At 30.9% G+C, this 23,489-nt stretch overlaps 1 protein-coding gene and 1 non-coding gene across 2 annotated transcripts; one reads left to right on the top strand and one right to left on the bottom strand.

Annotated features, from left to right (window-relative positions):
• The first annotated feature begins 7,015 nt into the window (after window positions 1–7,015).
• Window positions 7,016–7,088, top strand: TRNAV-UAC. Its single transcript has one exon. It is a non-coding gene; the product is annotated as a tRNA-Val (tRNA).
• Window positions 7,089–16,078: 8,990 nt separating this feature from the next.
• LOC124919403 (cytochrome P450 82A3-like) lies at window positions 16,079–17,648 on the bottom strand. The gene is made up of 3 exons (XM_047459641.1): window positions 17,462–17,648; window positions 16,690–16,895; window positions 16,079–16,595 (listed from the first exon to the last, which is right to left on the bottom strand). Exons 1-3 carry the CDS (start codon window positions 17,646–17,648, stop codon window positions 16,299–16,301), a joined length of 690 nt encoding a protein of 229 aa, XP_047315597.1. The 3' UTR covers window positions 16,079–16,298.
• Window positions 17,649–23,489: the final 5,841 nt, after the last annotated feature.

Genomic DNA, 23,489 nt, shown 5'->3' with positions numbered 1-23,489 from the left:
CACCTTAAATGATAGGAAAAACAATATCTATATATCATGTAATTTTAGACCTGTAAGCCAATAATAATCTTATATAGTTCGAACTACTTTATAAACAAACAGAGGAGGAAGACCAAATCAAGATAATTTGATTAAAATTATTTTTTTATTTAATGATATTTATATGTAACAACACATTTTTTCAAATTCTCAACTACATACAACCACTGTTATCATTTTAGTATTGTCATACCTATATTCAAATTCGCATTAGGAGAGATTCGAACTCATGGTATGAAATATGAACATTTTGACCGTTAGACCACTTGTGATTATTAATTTTAATTTATAATTTTGTGTATGCATATATATATTTTAGGTAAATTTTTGACCATTTATTTTAAATATGTTGTTATATATATATATAAGATAATTATATATATTATAAAATAATTAATATAAATATAGTTAGTATGTATATATAGTTATTTATTAATATATAATTATATAGATGGTAAAATAATTAATATATAATTATATAGATGGTAAAATAATTAATAAAAATATAAAATAAATAATAATAATAAATAATCTAAAGAGAGAATAAAAGTAAAAATATAAAAGTTAATATATAAAGAGAGAAATATATATGAGAAATAATTAAGGGAGAAAATTTGAGGGAGAGAATGAGAGAGTAAATGACGTTATACAATTTGATTGGCTGAAAAAATTAAAACTAAATAATATCTCTTTTTTTCCACTCTTTATTTTTTCCAACTGTGATGCTACGTTATTTCCTCCAAAAATTTTCCCTACCACTCCTCATTTATAACTGGTACCAATTTATACTCATGTTAAAATTCAAATCAACCACAACGTTCGACTCGATCTTCATATCTATATCTATATATATATATATATTAATGAAACCTGGAACACGTTCCTAACCCAAAATTATTGCATCCATTAAATATACACTGGATGATAAATCTAAAAATACTGAAATAAAATAATTTTGTTGTATCTTACCAACCAATAATAAGTAAAATAGGAAACAAAATTATTATTATATACAAAGAAACTATTAATACCCAAATTACCAATAATAAGTAAAATAGGAAACAAAATTATAATTCTATACAAAGAAACTATTAATACCCAAATTATTAATGGGTATTTGTTTATTTATTTTTAACCTAATATAATTTATTGTTCAATTTTTTTTTTTTTTTGTTTATTACATTTAAAATTCATTATATATAGATAAATATATATTTTTATAAATTTGATATATTTAAATTATTATTTATATAAATTAAATTATTTATATTTTGATATATATTTTAAATTATTATTTTTATAAATTTGATTATTTATATTTTAATATATAATTTAAATTATTATTTTTTTATAAATTTGATTATTTATATTTTAATATATATATATATATATATTTACATTTTAATTATTATTAAAAAATTTCAACTTTGTCAGCTATCTAATAAAAGTCCCATTAAAAATTGATAAAAATTTATTGTGAAAAGATATCACAACTAAAAAAATTGATAAAATTACTCCTAATAAAAGACAACATAGGACCAAGTTAAAAAAAATTCAATAATAATTGAAATATATATATATATATATATATTAAAATATAAATAATTAAATTTATAAAAAATAATAACTTAAATTATATATCAAAATATAATAATCAAATTTATAAAAATAATAATTTAAAATATATATTAAAATATAAATAATTTAATTTATACAAATAATAATTTTAAATATATCAAATTTATAAAAATAATAATTTAAAAATATATATATATAATAAATTTTAAATATATTAATAATAATAATAAAAAACTGAGTTTAAATATTAAACTAGGTTAGTTTGAGAATGAATCAACAAAGTAGGTTAGTTTGAGAAGTTAAACACCAAATTAGGTTAGTTTGGGAAGTTGAATGCCAAACTAGGTTAGTCTGAGAAATAGTTATATGAAATAAGCTAAATTATTATTTGATACTCAAACTTGGGTATTTTTATAAAATTGAAGCTCAAATTTTGAATTGTGTTATATGTAGCTCTAACTAACATAATTTCATCTATTTAAAGCTTTTTGTAAAATAAATAAATGTTCGTTTTTTATTTTAACATAATAATTTCATTTTTTAATTAATTTATCACATTTATAAAAATAAAATAGAAAATGTCTATTTTTTCATTATATTTTCACACATTACAGATCCGTTAAGGCATTCAAACCGTATTAGAAAGATTTGAATGGGTATATCTCGAAAAAATACTCTATTTTATCGATAGAATCGTACTACCGTTGTCGATGTCAGCGCTGCTTAGCGACGTTTGCTTACTTTTCTTCTCTATAGTCAACGATATAGCTTTTTTCGTTACATTATGTAAGTCTATTATTCATTGCATCATAGGTGTTGCTGCATCATATAAAGGAAAAGAGATGTGACGAATTTATTTTTTTGAATAGAGGAGAGTTAGAATGACAATCCCACAACCATGACACCCGTTTAAACTCAAAGCGTTTCCAGATGAAATCGAACCCGTGATCTTTTGTCTCTTAAACCGACTTTTACCACTGGGCTACCTTGGTGGGCTAAAAGAGATATGATGAATTGCTAGGAGAAGTTTCAATCACACCTAAATGTTTCGGCCTCTAGTCAAGGTAGAGAACGGAACTGTGGCATGCCAAAGATCGACGAATAATACACAATGTCATGTCGTTATGAGTTATTTGAAAAATTAATATAAAATTTATCCATTCAAAATTTCTAAAATATTTTCTTAGAAGGTGTAAATATTGAAACAATTTGAAAAAATACATCCAAAATGTTTATAAATATCATTTAATTTAAAATGAGACAAATTAATTAAAAAATAAAATAATATGTTAAAATAAGATAACACTCGTTTTATCATTGAAAAAAAAACTCAAATAATTAAATTTTAATAATTCAAGAATCATGAAACAAAATTTCAAATTTCAATTGATAAAAAAACTCAACTTCAAAACTTCTTGTACCTAACTTTTATTTTCAGCTCCATAGCCGATTTCCGTGTGTCCAAATATTTTCTCACACACACAAAGTCACATAGATGGAGAAATCAAAGGAAAAAACAAAAAGAAACCAGAGAGGAGCAAATTGAATTGTAAACAAATTACGAAAAATAAAATAAGGACATTTTTCTCCATCCATTTTATAAGTAGGTGAGATAGGATAATATTTTTATTTTCTAAATAATGTTTGAAATCTTATCAAACACTTATAAAATTTCGTCCAAATCTATCTCAACAAACACAACTTTGCAACTTTACCTTCCATATTAGTGTTAGTGGTGTAATCTAACAACAAAAATTGTATTTTATATTCAACATCTCCAAAATAGATATAGTTTTAGAATAAAAAACTCAATGCTCTAATATTATTTGTTTAAAATAGATATTGATTTGAGACCAATTAAGATAAAAAAAGACGTGACTATAAAAAAAATAAGCACTTAAATAACCAAGAATAAATACATTTGTATTAAATTCTAACTAATATCAAATATTTATATATCACATAAGTAGGCTTAGTAGACCAAGATATCAAATAATTATAATTTCTTTTATCGCACCACGAACCCAATCATATGCCCGGTTAAAAAAAAAAATACGTCCATAACTACAACAACGGTACATTGACCCAATCATATGCCCGATTAAAACTTAAAAAAATACGTCCATAACTACAACAACGGGTACATTGATAGAGTTCAATATCGGGGGGACACATTGTTCATCAATCGGAGAGTTAATCGACACGTTGAACATCCTAAGAGTAAATTGAGATGCCTAGTAGATTATCAGTTTGAAGAATTGTTATAATGTTTGCGCAATTGTTTTTTTCACATTTTTATGAGTTTTTTTTTCTGTTTCTGTAATTGTTTATTGAAAACTGTATTTTTCTTTTAATTTATGTTTTTTTTTTCATTATAAATGTTATTGTCTTACACTATTTCATTTCTTAACATATAAGAAGATTATTTCAACTAAAAATATGAAATAAGAACTTTCTTAAATATGGAGAAAATATATAAGAATAAAAAGGGGATTGGGCTTTATCCGCTTATAATTCTAGCATATTATTATGTGCATATGAATAGTTTACTCTTTACCTTATGATTAGTATTAATTGAACAATGACTATTTATCATATTTTTATGTGTTATTTAAGTGTTTAATCTTTTTTAAATGATAATAGTGAATATAACAAATTGTGTCTAGGAAATAAATTGAAGATAAAGAAAATAATTAAATTAATGCTTTCTTATTTATTTGATACATTAACGAGACTATATAGGGCCTGGCTTTCGGAATCAATGGACCATGGTTTGGTGTAGTGATTACAACACTTTCTTACGTTAATGAAATTGTTTGAATGATGTTTTAATATTATTTTTTCTTTGGTATAGGATGACAATTGGTACCATACCTATCTATTAGGTATTAAAATATTCATCTTCGAACTTAATTTTTATTTTATTATCCAACCCCGAATTCAAATCCCGAATTCAAATCCAACATGTATATGTATTTCTATCTACATCCTCGATTCATTGGATACTCAATCCCGACGGATGCCTTATTATCAAATTAATATGAATATATATATTTTTATTAAAAAATGTTAGAAGGAAAAGATTGAAGATGAACTAAATAATAAATAATAAAGCTAATAATATTTTAATTAAATAAATAAAACATGTTTTATTGTTATTATATTTGAAAAAGAATATATAGATTAAATGTTAAAGAAAAATTAATGATTAAAGATGAAGATTGATAAGAGTGATAAATAATATTTGGTTAGTTGAAGATGAAAATGGATAATGATTAAAGAAACAAGAAGATGATGTGGTTATCATGTCTGCTCTAAACGCATTAGGTCCTAGTTTGATTATGGGAGCATTATTATTTTTTATAGAGAAATGATATTTGTGAATTTTATAAAAAGAATAAAAAATTTAATATTTATTAGGTTACAAAATATATATATGCATTCATACAATTATAAATAAAACGCAATAATCATAAGTGAGCTAATATTTAAAGTAATCACTTTCTACACTCGACTAGAATTCAAATTTGAGTGAATTATATTTGTTTGAGAGGATAATGTGATAGTGATATATGTTGGTGATATATGTGAGTTGTAAATTTGAATGAATTATATGCGTTTGAAGAGATATTATGTTGAAGGTATATATAAGTGCATATTTGAGTTAAAAAGTTAAGGTGCTGTGATGCAGTGGTTATTACGTCTGCTTTACACGCAGTAAGTCCCCAGTTTGACTGGGTAGCATCAAATATTTTAGTTTTAATTTATTAATAAAGAGTAAAATGACATTTTTGAATTTTATAAAACAATCAAAATTTTGATATTTATTAGGTTACAAAATATATATGTATACAATTGTAAATAAAACACATTAATTATAAGTGGTCTAATGGTTAGAGTGATCACTTTATACACTCGAAACTAGAGTTCAAATCTGTATATATAATGATGCTTAGATTCAAAAGTGTCCGGATTGCCGAGTCGAGAGATATGGTTAATTTGAATATATATGTCAGAATAAATGGATGCTTGGGTCGTATTGTGGGTTGACCCGCCCATAAACTAAAACGGTTAAAACTAAAATTAAAAATGCTAATCAAACTTGCAACCTAACAAAACAAGTACAACCCTTTAACCAACTAGGCTAATAAAATTTATATTTTAAATTCAACACCAAATTTGATGAACGCGAGACATTTTAACAATATAAGTTCAACTTTTTAACTAACTAATATATATATATATATATATAATGATGCTTAATTTCAAAAGTGTCCGGATTGCCGGGTCGAGAGTTGTGGTTAATTTGAATATATATATATATATATATATATATATGAGAGTAAATGGATACTTGAGTCGGATTGTGGGTTGACCCGTCCATAAACTTAAAACGGTTAAAAAAATGTTATATTTATGTTTCAAACTTGTAACCTAAAAAAATAAGTATAACACTTTAACCAATAAATATATAATAATAAGTAATATTAGACCCTGATTGATAATTTATATAACTATTCAAAATATAACTTACAAAATATATATACATACACAAAATTATAAAATTATTTCAAAGATCATAACTGGTATAGCGGTTAAAGTGTTAACATTTATACTAAACTCTAGGGTTCAAATCTCTCTAAAAGAAGTAATAATTATATGTGAGTGCGCGAACATTGATAGATGAAGTAGAAGTGAGAATGTTGACTTGAGTAATGCAAACATTGGTGAGAAAATCTAAGGAATTGTTGGTTTGAGTAACACAAACATTTTTGAGAAACCTAAGGATTTGTCCATGGAGGAAATGTCGGCTTGAGTAACACAAACATTGGGGGGTTTATGCCTAAAGGTATAGTCGATTGTTTAAAAATGCACCCTCGAATTTGGTTATTAAATAATCAAAATCATTATATATATAAAAAATATAAAAACTTAAATGAATTGGTTAGATGATTTTTTTAATATTCTTATTTTTTCAAATAAGTATATAATAATAAGTAATATTAGACCTTTCAGTAGAACTTTATATTTGATTGATAATTTGATCTATAATTCAATGTTTGAAGATTTGTTTTATCGAAATTAATTTTATTTCACTTAATGAATGAGTGGATAAAAGTAAGTTTTGTCATATTTTTTAATAATTAAATAACAAAATATTGAATTAAATTATAAAATTACATTTTTAACGTAATTTTTTTTGTTAGTTTTTATATTATTACTCGTGCAAATACACGAACTACATGTTAGTTTATGTGAATTATATTTGTTTGAGAGGATAATGTGATGGTGATATACATCAGTGTTATTGTGAGTTGCAAATTTGAAGGATTATATGTGTTTGAAGAGATATTGTGTTGAAAGTATATGTTGGTGCAAATTTGAATTGAAAAAACAAGGTGCTGTGGTGTAGTGGTTATCACGTCTGCTTTACACGCAGTAGGTCCCCAGTTCGATCCTGGGCAGCATCAAATATTTTATAAAAAGAATAATTTTTTTTTAATATTTATTATGTTACAAAATATATATGCATACAATTCTAAAAAAAACGCATCAATCATATTGGTCTAATGGTTAGAGTGATCAACTTATGTCGGTGGTATATTTGAGTTGCAAATTTGAATTAATTATATGTGTTTGAAGAGATATTTTGTTGGAGGTAAATGTGGGTGCAAATCTAAAAAACTATGTGTTTTATTGATGCTTCCATTTTTCTTAATCTATTTTTTCTTAAATTTTTAATATGATGTAAGATTCCATTGAAAATATTGTTAAATGCTATAAAAAAAAACTGTTACTCCTAGTTAATTAGTTGGTCGGCATTGGAAGTACTCTTATCTTGGATGAGGTATCTCATCCCATATTTAATCCTTCCATTTGACATCTTTTGGAATTGTTTGAAACAATATTTCTATTGGAACATTCAATATTTGGTCAACAATATTTGTCATATCCTATATTTTATGACTTATGTTGCATCATAGTTGATTATGTTAAAAAAATATTGTTAAATGTTTTTGAAGAGATATTTTGTTGGAGGTAAATGTGAGTGCAAATCTGAAAAACGATGTGTTTTAGTGATGCTTCTATTTTTCTTAATCTATTTTTTCTCAAAATTTTAATATGATCTAAGATTCCATTGACAATATTGCTCAATGTTATAAAAAAAACTGTTACTCTCAGTTAATTAGTTGGTCGTGCATTGGAAGTACTCTTATCTTGGACGAGGTATCTCATCCCATATTTAATGACTCTTCAATTTGACATCTTTTTGAATTGTTTGAAACAATATTTCTATTAGAACATTCAATATTTGGTCAACAATATTTGCCATATGCTATATTTTCTGACTTATGTTGCATCATAGTTGATTATGCTAAATAAATATTGTTAAATGCGATAAAAAAAATGTTGCTCCCATTGGCCGTGCATTAAAAGTACTCTTATCTTTGATGAGGTATCTCATCCCATATTTAATAACTCTTTCATTTGATATCTCTGTAATAGTACAAAATAATATTTCAATTAGAACATGCAGTATTTGGTCAACAATATTTGTTATATCCTATATTTTTTCTGACTTATGTTGCATCATAGTTTATTATGCTAAAAATATTCTTGAATTGATAGGTGATTTAATAGTTAAATTGTTTGAGCTTATTTGTAATAATATTTTTTTTTATTAAAATATGCTGTCTCCACCTATTTTTTTAGTTATTAATCTAAAGATTTCATAAGGTAATATTTATTTATTTACTTTTATTGGCATATAAGTATAATGATATTTGTGTGCATATGTTGGTTCTTCACATTAGGCATGCATCATGATATTTATCTTATAATCAATATCTCTAATATTCAAATATTTTATTCTCTTAATCAATAAAAGTGAATTATAGATACTATATGAAAGATAATAATATATGGAGAAGATGTTAATTATCTTTACTTCAATCATTAGAAAAATGAAGAAGCAATGATGCGTCTGTTTTGTTTGTTTATATCTATGCAAATTAAAAGTTTATGTTTATACATTAAAAATAATAAAAAATTTTGTTTATACAACATTCTCACTATTTTCTTGATCAAAATATTATTTATTAAATTCTTAAAACAATTTTAATTTTTTTTTTGTCCATGAAGTATTTATGAATCCATACAACTTTTTTGTTATAGTTATTAATCCCGAACATTCAAACTATCCTCCTTAGAGGCTCCATATCAATTAATAGGACTTATAGAATCAGTTAGCTAAACATAATTCCGATTAAATTTTGACTTTCTTACTAATGTTTCAATAGACAATTAAGAATGATCAATCAATAAATGTGTGATGAAAGATAAATGAAAAAGACAATGACCGATCAATTCACAATTATGAAAGCTAATATTCGATAGAGAAAAATAATTGGTGAAAATCAAAATTGTTTTAGAATAAAGAATTTGAACTTATAAAATGTTGAGAAGCTCTCTACAAACTCTACAATTCTTCCTAGAGCTTCGTAATACAATAAGCGATAGAGAAGGTAAGAGGTTGACCATGTAGTCGGCAAATAATTTGAGTTTTACTTACTTTTTAAGTTTAGTGTTATGTTTTTGTTTGTAGATTAACTCGCAATCTTTACATTATGAATTCAAGGCTTTCTCTCGGTGACAAGAATAATGCATTCTTCTATCGGAAATGTATGGCTAGAAATCTGAGGAACAATATTTACAGGCTAAATAATGATGATGGTGAACATGTACAAGGACAGAAAGGGGTACAAGATCTCGCCATCAACTTCTATAAAGAGCTTATGGGTACAAAGAAAGCGCAACCAAGTCATCTGAACACCTTATACTAGATTATCGATAAAAGAGTTTTTTCTGAAGATAGTCAAGATCTAATTAGGGTTGTCACACGGGATGAAGTAAAAGAGGCTCTATTCAGCATCAACGGTAAGAAAAGCCCGGGTCCAGACAGTTTTAATGCTCAATTCTTTAAGGAAAACTGGTCGGTTGTGGGTCACGATATTACGGAAGGGGTTCTGGAATTATTTAAAAACAAGAAGATGCTCAAGCAGTGGAACGCTACAATCCTGACTCTTATACTCAAAACCTTAGTTCCCGAAGAGGTTCAAGATTTCAGGCCGATTTCATGCTGCAATGTTGTTTACAAAATAATTTCAAAAAAATTCTTTCAAAATGATTTAAAAATTTCAATGGTAAAATTGTTAGTTTAAATCAATCTACATTTATTCTACTCATTTAAAACCTCCTCAAAGGTCATGGGAAGAGAAAAATATCCCCGAGAGTGACTTTCAAAATTGATATAAAAAAAACCTTTGATTCTGTGAGATGGGTAGCCATTCGGGACTTTATAGTTGTATCGGGTTTCCCATGATTTTTATAGAATGGATCATGCAATGCGTTTCTACCTCTCATTTTGTAGTTAGTGTCAATCCACATAGGCTACTTCAAGGGTAAAAACGACATGAGGCAGAGAGATACCCTATCATCTTACTTTTTGTCGTCATCATGACAATCTTTGAGAGCATCTTTACGACGTTCCGAAAAAATCGACCATACATCTTCCACCCATTATGTGAGGAGGAGGAGATCACCCATTTATGTTTTCACTAGTAAAAATAGGTAATAGCGAACAATAATAGCGATTGGTGTAAAGACCGATCACTATTATCAAAGTAGTAGCGATTTGTTATAATTTCAATCGCTACTACTTTGATAATAGCGACTAGTCTTTACACCAATCGCTATTAAACTACCGCAAAAAAAAAAGCGCCAGATTTTACCGCATTTTGAAAGTGTTAGAAGCGATTGAATCCAATCAGTTTTCCTTACTTAATAGTGATTGAATGAGAACCGTTCACTGTTACCTTTAATTAAACCCGCCCCTACAGTCTCCTTTCCCTTTCCTTTCATCTCTCTTTCTTCTTTCTTTCTCTTCAATCTCCATTTCTTCTCCCCTCTCTTTAACCAAAGCTAATGAGTATCAATCTCTCCATCCTGAAATCAGAAACCTAGCTTCCATTTCCTCGTATAATAACACATTGCTTGATTTCATATTGCGATGAATTATACGAGGAATGCAATTGTGATGGAAGAAACAAAGTCCTTTCGCTGCACCTCGTCCGATCTTCTTCCGTTCTTCCCAAGTAAGTATTCATTTTCATTTACCGTATTCCATGCATTCGTAAACAAGTAGTCTTCCTTCTCCGATTTTGCAATAACCTAATAACGGAACTAGATTTCTATGTTTGATTTTACCCAGGGTTTCCATTTCCTCCATGAATTCTCCATCCCCTTGACAACTTAGTCGTATGAGTTATCATATTAGGAAGTCACAAAGGACGCTGTCTTTTAGAGAGATAAGCGCAATTTAAATTTGTTTTAAATTCCGATCGATAATTGTTTGTAATTTATTTTTGTAGACAGTAAGAACTTAATTTTTCTAAACTTGTCTAGGAAAATACATAAACTTATTAGATTTTTTCCTATTAAAATTTTTTTAATGAAATAATGTTAATTCAAACATATTTCAGCGATAAACACTAGGTAAAGTCAGTCAAAATCATTGATAGTGTGATTTAAGCACTATTGCAACACAATTACAGATTTAATTATAAACAATTGGATTGAAAATCTATTGGATTGATAATCGAAGAAAAATATACCTAATGAACAAAATTATCCATAAAAGAAATGACGGTCGAATTTCAATATTTCATCAGCGGATTCTTCACAAAGAACATTAAAAGAGAAATTTTTCCATACTGATCAGAATGAACAACTGATTTACAAAAAGAAAAGTGATATTCCATTGAAATTGAAACAAAAACATTAACAAAATAGCAAGCGTACGTATGCATGCGAGGTGATGTTGTTGGAGAGAGAGGCATTAATAAGGCGATGTGATGTCGGAGAGAGAGGCATGGTAATATGGAAGCGAAGCTTATCAATGGAGGATAAATATGAAGATTTTACCTCGTATATGAGGAGATTCAACTACAATCGTTCATCGATTTCAGTTTCGTCTCAAGAGAAACTTCAATTGTGATAGAACCGAGGATATTCAGCTCCTTGCGAAATCGGAAGAAATATCGCGGAGAAGAGAACTATGTCGGAGGAAAAGTCGGAATATAGTATAATCAGATCCACAACTGCTTTATTCTTTTCTATGAAGAAATATTTTAAGAGTAAAATAATTTTATAGAATGTTTTGACGGCCACTACGATCTATATTATCCAAATCTTTTTATCCTCATAAATTTATTATCTCCAACTTTCAACTAAGATTGTAATATATAATGTTTCTGACATAATTTTCTACGGTATTTAGTATTTTTAACATACAACTTCTTCAAATTTTTATACTCTAAATTTTTTATATTAAACTTTGATAGAAATATCTACCTAAACTAAGGCTAATTTCATAGGAAATGATTTCATGTAAAAAGAATTTTATGAAAAGTTACTAAGAATGATTCAAAATACTAATGAGTTTGCGAAAGATTAAAATATGTAATAATTTATTGCGTCAGATTTTGCGACTCCTTTTTATTCATGGTAAAATTTGTGGTTAAATCCGTCAAAATTCCTACAGCATTGTTTTGTGAATAAATTTGGACATATATCACAGCTATTTTTTAAGTGAAACATGCTACAAAACCTCACAATTTAGCGACGACTAATCATGCATCGATTATTTAGGACAGAGTTTCATTCATTTATTAATAATTGCGAAAATTACTATCGCAAAATCCGTTGCACATCACCGACAATCCATAACCATTGGTGCGTCGCTAATGAAGCGTTTTTTTTGTATCCTCTTCTTAATTATTTTTTTAATTATTTTCTTGATATATATATATATATATATATTATATATTATCCAGAATCCAGACACTCCATGCTTGCACTCTCTTTGAATAAATTTTTATAATAGTCAGTACCGGACCTGAGATTTCGAGGCCTGAGACGAGCACAAAATTTGGTGCCCTCAAAGCTTAATATTCATACATATATTTTTTATCGATTTAAATATAATAGTATTTGTAACATTAATTCTAGAAATAAAATATTATCAAAACAATATGTCATAAGTAAATACTAAAAAAACAAAGAAGATCCAAACAAAATATAAAATTCATGTTCCGAACTAGTACATAGTCACTTAAATATTACTCGTCTCGCATTTTTTGAAGCGAAAGTATTGATCAAGTTTGCATAATCAACTTTCTCAATAATTTTTTTCTTAATAGATAAGATAACTAACCCATTTAGTCTTTCTTGCGACATAGTTGATCGAATATAAGTTTTAATCAACTTCAATTTGAAAAAACTACTTTCCGCAGATGCAACCGTAACTGGTATAGTCAACAAAACTCAATATTACACTTTCGCTATGCAATAATGCAATATACAGATTGTTGTGAAGTCACCAAAGTGTCATTATATGTTATTCCTTTTGATTTTTAAAATAATAGCTTCAAACAGTTGTGTATAAACTAATGCAAATGAGAGACTTCAGCAGCATTTTACGAGACATCTATTTAAACTAGAACAGATGTGAGAACAACATTTTGTAGACATTCCATACATATTAAAAAAATCTTCATTAAAACTACAATAACACAATGATCGTGTCTTATTAGATGTGAACATAAACAAATTTCGTGTTATTAATTTTCTTTCTGGAGTATGAATCAGAAGGAATTGACTAGACAAAAGTGGATTTTAAAGACAATCAAAGAATGCTTGGAATTCTTTGCGAAGGTATTTCTTATGTTTTAATATAGTTCAAGCTCCATATTTGACCATTACTTTTGAGAAGAAAAACCCTGCTTTCTTATCTTCTTCATGGTTGGGACTTCACAATAGATATAACATTAGAGGAAACAAAGAAACAATATTGTAAGATAACCAGAAGACGCAAAATCAATTTAAAAAATGGAGTAATAACATTGCAATCCTATGAGTTTTACATACATGATGATCTTATTACAATTGAAAATATAACTCCTTTATTGGATTCAGTCGTCATTGTATAATATGTTATATGCAGATATTCGTGGTGAAAATACTCGAAAGACACTCATGATAAGATCGCTGCAATTATTCTCTTACAATTATTCGTGGCTGACTGAATAAGCAAACGAACTGGAGGAAGACTCCCTGAGATTAAGGTATTATAATGAGTTGAAAAGTTGTATTTCTAATCACAACCTAATTAGAAATAGAAAAGTTAAAACTGAATATGATTTTATTAAATTTGGTGTAAGGCTATCTTACTATGTTTTTTGTTTTGGTTTTATATTCTGTAACGTTAGAAATCTTACTCTTTAATAATGTATTTTTAGTCATCCTTCACCATCTATTGCTCATTCCTACCTTTCAGATAGTTATTACTGGTGATGATGTTCAAACTCAGGTAATATAATAAAATTAAACATCATTAGAGAATTGATCAAGATGTTCACTTGTTTTAGTATTCTTTATTTAATATTCTTATCTATTAAGATCAACTCACTTACGTTAAAACCCTACTTCTTAGTATTACTGATGTTTTACATTTGGATTTCATTAGGTTTTTATTTCTCAACTTCACTTTTCTCTTATCCCGGGCAATTAAATTTTTGTATTCGAAAACTTTGTTCTTTACTGCTTCAGATTATGATTGGCCGGCATCAGGAAATTCCAAGCCTTCTTAATCTCTTGACTCAAAATTTCAAAAAAAAAATTAAAGAAAGAAGTTTGTTGGACCATTTCAATCATAACAACGGGTAGCAAGATACATTTACCAAATTTTTTTCAGATGACTAAGTTATGTTGGAAAATGTAATCTCAGATCCACATCCAGATTAGATATGTGATACAATAAGTGGTTCCATAGGAGGCATTTGTGTCGATGATGGCTAGAAACAGTAGTTTATTGACTGCATTCTTTATGGAGACTTTGTTGTGTGTATGTGGGAAAAAAAAAATATATATTTATATGGAGACTTCCTAGGCAATTTCAAATGCCACATCCAGGGTACTAATGAGCTAATCAAGTATACTAAGTAAGACTTATAATATTTATACATCTTTTGTATGGTGTTTTAATATATTTTTTTTAATGTATTTGTAGATAAATGATGAAGTCTATTGATATATATATATATATATATAAAATATTTAGAGTTTAGGATTTAGGGTTTAGGTTGGCTCAGATCAAAGTGATCCGACAACGAAGAGGAAGGAGAAGGTGGTGCTTGGAACTAGATGAGGAGATAATAGTTTCCTAAAGATTATTGATCCCTACGACATTTACAACATTAGGTGGTGTCACCAACTAAAGAATAAAAATGTAAGCACAAATAAAATAATTTTTATTTTTATGAAGTTACTTTAATATTTTATTATACAAATTTGTCTTTTAAACTCAATGAACATTATTAAAATTTTGAAATATGTTAGTTAATGTTTTTTTTTTTATTTGGTATGATATGATTTGATGAGATAATATTGTTAAAAAAAGTTATGTTTATTTTGTTAATATTTAAAATGTCAATAATAAATAAGAAATTATCTTCTAAATTTTTCCTAATAATTATTTAATTTAAAAAAAATATAAAATAAAAATTCAAATAAAATGGTTAAAAAATTCAAAAGTAAAATATAGAACAAAATTGTTAAAAATTAAATATACTTTCGGCGACGCTTAAAATAATATTACCGACACTTAAATAAGTGTTGTTAAAATTACGCCAACCCTGTTTCTAGCGATGCAAGAATAAGTGTCGGTGATGTTTTGTCGACACATGTAAGGGTTGACAGAAGTTTTTTTAAACGTCGCCGAAAGTCTTTTACTCTTTATATCGAAAACAAAGGACAACTGATCAATATAATAATGTATCATTTATGTAATCACTTATCTATCTTATAAATATAGAATAGATAAATCATACTACTAACTAGATAATTTACTCTCTAATTATGAAAATATAAATTCACACATTACAAAATACTTATATACATATATGTTCTACCAGTTAATTATTATTAAACATTATGTTCAAAATTAAGTTTAATATCTATATTTAAATTTAATTATTTTATAACCTTATGTCTCCAAAACAAAACTACTCGTGACAAATCAATTTTTTCCACAAAAACATAATGCCACAAATCAATAATTAAATAGTTCGGTACTTTGGTCCTTTCGTGTCTTAAAACAAAACTTAGGTGTATGTTTCATTCCAAAAACATGTATACGTTATTGTCATAATTTCAAATAGACCGAACTTAAACTCATTCATATTACATGCTTCAATAATATTATTTAGATAATGACATGCGCAGTGAATCATTCATAAAGATTACTAGAAAGCTTCGGAGTGATGATCACTTCAAGAGGTGTAGCCTTAGATAATGACAACCCTTCAACTGCAGTCATATCTACAAGTTCATTAATGTTGGGATTTAGGAGCTTAAAAGACTGCAGCAAGCTAGCTAAAACAAAGTGTCCCATTTGCATGCCAAGGTTTATTCCTGGGCACACTCTCCTACCGGCACCAAAAGGAATCAACTCCAAATTCTGGCCACGGAAATCTATATTTCTATGGGTAGTCATGAATCTCTCTGGCCGAAACTCTAACGGCTCCGACCATATCTTAGGATCGCGTTGGAGTTTCCATACGTTAAAGAAAAGTCTTGTCCCTGCCGCCACATGATATATAGCCGCCGACAACACAATCTTGGGTGACTTCTCTTGGGCCTCCTAGTGGAACCGGTGGATATAGCCTTAGGGATTCTTTTATAACAGCTTGGAGGTACACCAATTTGGGAATATCAGATTCCTCCACTATCCTTTCTTTACCCACATGGATGTCCAATTCTTCCTCAACCTCCATCAACACATTGCGATGGTTCATGAGTAAGGAAATAGTCCATGTAAGCATGGTGGCCGTCGTGTCTACTCCCGCGAGATTCAAATTCTGTATAATCACACATCACATGGTCGAGATATATAGTTAGTGATCAAAATTAAATAGGACTATTTTAAATAGCTTATAACCACAAATGATATACCAAGCATGTAGATTTGTTAATGGTATCAGCATCATAATTATCTTTATTGACATCCTTAAGCTTTGAGATCATCACGTCAATGAAATCACGATCTGCACTACCCGAATGGGTATGTCCCTTCCGTCGATCACGGTGCTCTTCTAGCCACACCTCCAAGAGATTGTCGTATTCTTTTGATGTTTCTTTCATGACCTTCTGGTGAGCTCCTATCAAATCGCATAAATAATTGAAAATTTAGCCACGCGTGAAAAGCGTTTCATTATTGCATGGTCGCAAATAATAAAGGTAGAATGTTGTTTATCGCTAAACAAATTGTAAAATATTCAATTAGATGAAAAAATAATGGCAAGTCAGGGTGTCGCATTTCACCCAAATTTTTGTAGTGCTATATCTAACCATCGAAGCCATGGTATCATGTCCCCAACCACATTTAAACCAATTAGATGTATGATCTTTTGTAAAATTCTTTGACACTTTCGAGCTTCTTCCATGTCAACACCACTCCCATGATATCTTTTTCCACAGATAATCCTAAAAATCACGTTTGTTGTAAAGTCTGATATCCATTGCCTCATATCCACAATGACACCGTCACTATAAAAACCGGTAGTCAAAGTCAAGTTGTCGTGATCTCCTTTATCCGTCCATAACTTATAAAGTTGTTGGATGGAAGCTTTTGTCTCGGACACCCTTATGTGTCCGAGCAAGTTGAGTCAATGCATAGACAACAACTCCAACAACACAAATTTTCGAATCTCCCGCCAGTATGAGCCGTATGGAGAAAGGCCAAACATGGGATAGTTGTATCCCAAGTGCTTTCCTGCTAGCATTTGAGGACACGATGCCACGGCACTGTCATGAGTGGTGTACAGTTCTTTGGCGAACTCCCAATTGCTAACCACAATTACCGGGCGAAGTCCAAGACGGATGCTGAAAATTGGGCCATATTTGTCGTCCATCTCAGACAGTGTTATGTGGAAAATTTTGGTACCTCGGAGAAGAAGGAGGTGACCTATGTCACAGCCCAATCTTCATGGCCCAGGAAGAGGAGGCTTAAGGAGAATGTCACGACCCAATCCTCCTGGCCCAAGAAGAGGAGGAGGCTTGAGCCCTCTTAAGCCCAACTCAAGGAAGATTCTAGACTGGAAGGAAGCTGGAAGGAAGGTCCTTGATTAGCGCACCTAATTGAGAGTTAAAAGGAATGTCCATAATAAGGAATGTCCTTGATTGATAATTATAAGGAATCCCTAAATTAGTGCACAATCAATGTAACAGCTAGAATTAGTCCTATAAATACATGCGAAGTATTACATTGTAAATCACCAAGCATTCGAGTAATATACTACTATTCTTTGTAAAAGTTACTCTCTCTCTAGAATTCTTGTGTCAATTCTATTAAACGCCGAGTGTTGCGTCGAGTAAGGCTGACTAGTTACTCGTTCTTGAGAAGATCGTAACTAGTGCCGCACGGATCGTCAGTGAAAAGACTGAGCCCGTGACAATTGGTATCAGAGCTGAAATGACGAGGAGATCGGAAGAAACTTCAAAGGTCGTGGACGAAGTAGAGAATCTTCCCCACGGGACCGGAGAAGATGGTAGGAACTCTCGCAAAGTTCAGGCGGGAGGAACCAAAGCTACCAAAGAAAGAGAAAGATCAAGAGATGCTATCGTTGACATTATCGCCAGGTTGGAGAAGGTAGAACTCACTGTGGCGTACGGACAAGATAATGACGAGGACCTAGAGGAACGCATTGCCGAGCTTGAGAAGGAGAGAGACGAGCTCCGAGGAGGAATGCAAGGTGCCTTGAATGAAGGCTTGTCCAAGTGTCAAGAGCAAGCTCAGATCGTGGAGCAGACCCTCCTTGGTGAAATCAGGACCTTGACTGAGAAACTCGAGGTAATGATTTCTAAGTTACAAACTACCGAAGAGGATGTAGCGTTACTCAAGAAGGCGGTTGCGCAAGAGTGCGGACGCGCGCTTGTAGGAGTCCCCAATCCGATAAGGATAGACATTCCAAGGCCTAAAGCGTATTTAGGCGAGAGGAATGCGAAAGAGATCGACAACTTCCTATGGAGTCTGGATCAGTATTTCAAAGCACTCGGCCTAGTAGAAGAGGCGAGAAAGATAGACACTACCACGACATACCTGGAAGACACCGCGATGCTATGGTGGAGGCGAAGGAGTAGCAATATTGAAAAAGGTACGTGTTCTATCAATACCTGGGGTGAATTCAAGGAGGAACTCAAGAGACAGTTCTATCCTGAAAACGTTATTCGAGAAGCAAGGGCCAAGTTGCGGCGGCTCTCACAAAGAGGGAGTATCAAGGAGTATGTCAAGGAGTTCATCGCTACTCTCCTTGAGATCCCTAACTACTCAGACGACGAAACCTTGTTTGCCTTCACTGACGGTCTACAAATGTAGGCGAAGTTGGAATTGGAACGACGTAGTGTCCAAGATCTAAGCTCCGCAATTGCCGTGGTTGAATCTCTTGTCGAGATGAGAAGGCAAGAGAAACCAAAGTCGACCTATGAGAGGAATGACAATGGGGAAAATGGTGGAGACCATCTCCATAACAATGAAGACCCAGTTAAGTTTATCAAATCAAATGGTAAAGGAGATCGGGACGAGAAACGTAGAGAGAAACCCCGGATAAAGTGTTTCTTTTGTGAAGGGCCGCACAAAGCGAGAGAGTGCCCAATGAAGAACAAACTATCAACATTGATGGAGAAGCAAGAACGCCTTCACAATGAAGCTCGATTGGGGTCGTTAAACCTACTTAGTGCCGTTACAGCAAAGTTTGATAAGTCAAAGTCCGCGAAGAAAGGACGACTATTTGTGGAAACTAGAGTAAGAAACCACATGGTTAAAGCTTTGTTGGATACGGGAGCCAACAACAATTTTCTAGAGGTAAAGGAGGCGAGAAGACTGGGGATTAAGTACACTAAAGAGAAAGGGTGGCTTAAAGCAGTCAACTCGGCACCAAGTGCGACTTATGGAGTTGCTCGTAATGTAAAGATCAACTTGGGGGAGTGGACCGGCCTTCTAGATTTCTCCATTATCGACATGGATGACTACAAAATGGTTCTCGGCATAGAGTTCTTATACAAGGTAAATGCCATCCTACTCCCTTCTGCCAATATGATGTACATTCTAGAGCAAGGTAATACTCGCACAATACCTCTAACAAGAGAGGGCAGGAGAGAAACTAGGCACCTATCTGCCATGCAACTCTCAAAAGGTGCGGAGGACACCTACCCATCATCTTTTGTCATTGTGAAAAAAGATGAGAAGACTGCGTCTAAAGAGAAGATACATCCAAAAGTTACAACTGTACTAGAGAAAGGTCAGGATGTAATGCCCGCTGGAGTATCAGAGAAACTCCACCATAAGAGAGAGGTGGATATCAGAGAAGAGTTAGTCAAATGTACTAAACCATCGGCGACAGTTTTTTATCGCATTAAACCTCCCAAATTGGAGGAATTGAAGAGGCAACCAGAGGAGTTTCCATTCAAGAAAGAGAAGTGAGAAATAGCCAAGACCGCCAAAAGAATGAAGAAATGGGAAGAAAAGAAGAGAAGACACTTGGAGTTCGGAGGAAACCGAGTGATAGTAGAACTTCTCTTCCATCAAGAGAGACAATTTTCTAAAATTCATAAGGGGCTTGTGAGGCAATACGAAGACCCTTTCTTAGAGAAGAAACGGGTTAGAAAGCCAGCACGTCGCTCAAAACTTTTATCTCATGTGGAGACATCATCCAGGCCTACAAGGAGGAAGCGACGAGGACGTCGCCAGATTGAGTGGGGGAGAATGTCACAGCCCAATCTTCATGGCCCAGGAAGAGGAGGCTTAAGGAGAATGTCACGACCCAATCCTCCTGGCCCAAGAAGAGGAGGAGGCTTGAGCCCTCTTAAGCCCAACCCAAGGAAGATTCTAGACTGGAAGGAAGCTGGAAGGAAGGTCCTTGATTAGCGCACCTAATTGAGAGTTAAAAGGAATGTCCTTAATAAGGAATGTCCTTGATTGATAATTATAAGGAATCCCTAAATTAGTGCACAATCAATGTAACAGCTAGAATTAGTCCTATAAATACATGCGAAGTATTATATTGTAAATCATCAAGCATTCGAGTAATATACTACTATTCTTTGTAAAAGTTACTCTCTCTCTAGAATTCTTGTGTCAATTTTATTAAACGCCGAGTGTTGCGTCGAGTAAGGCTGACTAGTTACTCGTTCTTGAGAAGATCGTAACTAGTGCCGCACGGATCGTCAGTGAAAAGACTGAGCCCGTGACACCTAGCACAGGCCAGGCTCCGCTTGGTTCCGGCGGTTTATAAGGATGATGTCGTCCAGAACCACCAAGAAAGAGGAACACTTTGAAATAATAGAGGCACATGAATAGTACTATAAGTCTATAAACATCAATATTACTGATCCTGCTATTGAAGAGCTCAAGAGATCAAGTGAGGAGAAATCCATGAAATTCACTGCTGTATATGAACTAGGAAGACTGAATGTTTTGATTCATGAATTTCGAGTATATATATATGAACTTGGCCGGATGTTCAGCAAAAGTTAATTATTATTAAAGTTTATGATTTTGCTTGTTTGAACAATAAATTTTGGTGACGTACATTATATATATATGATCCTTTCTTTACCTTCAACGCTCACTTATTTATGAACGTGGCTGAACTTTGGTTGAAGGTAATGAAGGATTTGTTTCTGAAAATCAATCATAAGGTATGATTGTAAAGTTTACTCATTCATTGTGTTATTGTAATAATGTATGGGTTATTTGTTGTTTGGTGATCTGGTATTATTTGGATGTTTAATTAGTAGTGTATTTGTCTATAACTAGTTTATTTGGAATTTTTTTTATGACCAAATCCTTAAGACTATAACTAGATTTGTATTAGTATTACTTCTTTTTAATTTTTATTTTTTTATGACCAAATATTAAAAGTAATAAGAAAATAAAAGATATTTAAGGAATAGGACTAAATAGCTGGCAAGATAATATGTATTTTAAGTAAGAATATTGCAAGGATTTGTCCCTTAAAGTTTTATATCCACACATTTAAATTGAATAGTCGTTCTCCCATGTGGATTGACAAATAATTCAGTGGGTGGAAAAGAGAGTACATCCCTTCTTTGAAAACATTTTCTTCATTTTAAATGATAATTTAGATAAGATTATATTATAACAAAAAGATGTAACATTCAAAAATATATATATATATATATATATATATATATATATATATATATATATATATATATATATATATATATATATATATATATACCATAAAAATAACTTAATTATATATATATATATATATATATATATATATGAATAATGATTTGGGGTCGAAATGGGCTCCGATTATAGAGCGAATCAACGCTATAATTTTTCAATTTTAAAAAGAAATTCAAACAAGCACGCATTAATGCACGTCACTCTTCGTCTGCCCTAGTCTTAATCTCAATCATTCACTAATCATATTGTCTCTCTCTCACTACTTTCTCTTCTCTAAAACCCTAGTCGTCGCCGTCAGTTCTTCTTTGTCTCAACGTGGAAGCCCTTAGCTCTTTCATCAAATCTCTTTTTGGCGTTCGTTGTTCTCTGTCTCGCCGTGTAAGCCCTCACCGTCTATTCTTTCCCCGCCTCGCCTTCTCTTGTATTCTCCATTATCAAATCTCTTCTTGTTGTCTATTCTCTCACCGCCTAACATCAACATCAATGGATTCTCCCACCGATATCAACATCACCTTTACCGTTCCCCCTTCCGACATTGTCAAATTTGATGGAAACCTCGACATCACCGTTGTAACGATCCTGAATGCACGAAAGAGGAAGACCAATTGTGTTGATAACCAAGATTTTGAAAGGTAGATATATGTAGCGTAATTGGTAGATATATGAAGAATGAGTGATAGATATATTGAGCGTATTACTTAATTATAAGGAGCGTAATTGGTAGATATATGAAGTGTTAGTGGTAGATATATGGAGTGTATTACTCAGTTATATATAGCTTAAGTGGTAGATATATGATGTTTAAGTGGTATATATATAGAGCTTAAGTGGTAGATATATGAATCATAAGTGGTATATATATGGAGCATATTACTTAGTTATATGGAGCTTAAGTGGTATGAATATGGAGTGTAATTGGTAGATAAATGAAGCGTAAGTGGTAGATATATAAATCGTATTACTTAGTTATATGATGTTTTAGTGGTAGATATATGAATTATGATGTTTTAGTGGTATATATATGGAGCTTAATTGGTAGATATCTTGAGTGCATTACTTAGTTATATTTTTTGTTTGAATGCAGAATTTTCTTCCGAATTGTAGTCATCACTATTTTTACTTCGTTGTTTTCAACCTCATTCGAAACAATGGGAAATGTAAATACAAAGTGGATGTCATAGACAATCGGTGTCTCCCAAAAGGTATAAAATTTGAAAATAAGTACGAAAAACTTAACATTACTATCTAGCGGTTTGTCCACTTTCTTCGTTCAAAGGGTGTACCATTGCCGACATTATCCCCACATTGAAGCCTGCATTGCTGAAATTGAGTGACAGGATACTAAAAACGCAACTGATTGTGAATTTTTTTACCATGAGGCACATGGATACTTACAATGGTGAATCAAAATTTTGGAATTTATGGACGGATTCGTTACATCACCAAATTGTTAAAATCTCCTTCAACACCCACGACAATGAACGAGCCATTTTGAATTTATATCTTCCAAGTTTTAGTTAAACTATTTAGAATGTTT

The sequence above is a fragment of the Impatiens glandulifera genome, chromosome 1, assembly GCF_907164915.1.
Source record: "Impatiens glandulifera chromosome 1, dImpGla2.1, whole genome shotgun sequence".
NCBI lineage: Eukaryota > Viridiplantae > Streptophyta > Magnoliopsida > Ericales > Balsaminaceae > Impatiens > Impatiens glandulifera.
The sequence above is the reverse complement of the archived record's forward strand: the minus strand, read 5'-3'. Positions and strand labels throughout refer to the sequence as shown.

What these genes read in the sequence shown, in the direction of transcription:
- LOC124919403 (XM_047459641.1), bottom strand. Translation starts at nt 17,648, where the DNA reads ATGGACGACAAATATGGCCCAATTTTCAGCATCCGTCTTGGACTTCGC. An exon ending in GTTTGGCCTTTCTCCATACG is followed by an intron (nt 16,896 to 17,461) that starts GCTCATACTGGC and finishes GCGATTTGATAG; the next exon opens with GAGCTCACCAGAAGGTCATG. An exon ending in TTAACAAATCTACATGCTTG is followed by an intron (nt 16,596 to 16,689) that starts GTATATCATTTG and finishes GTGATTATACAG; the next exon opens with AATTTGAATCTCGCGGGAGT.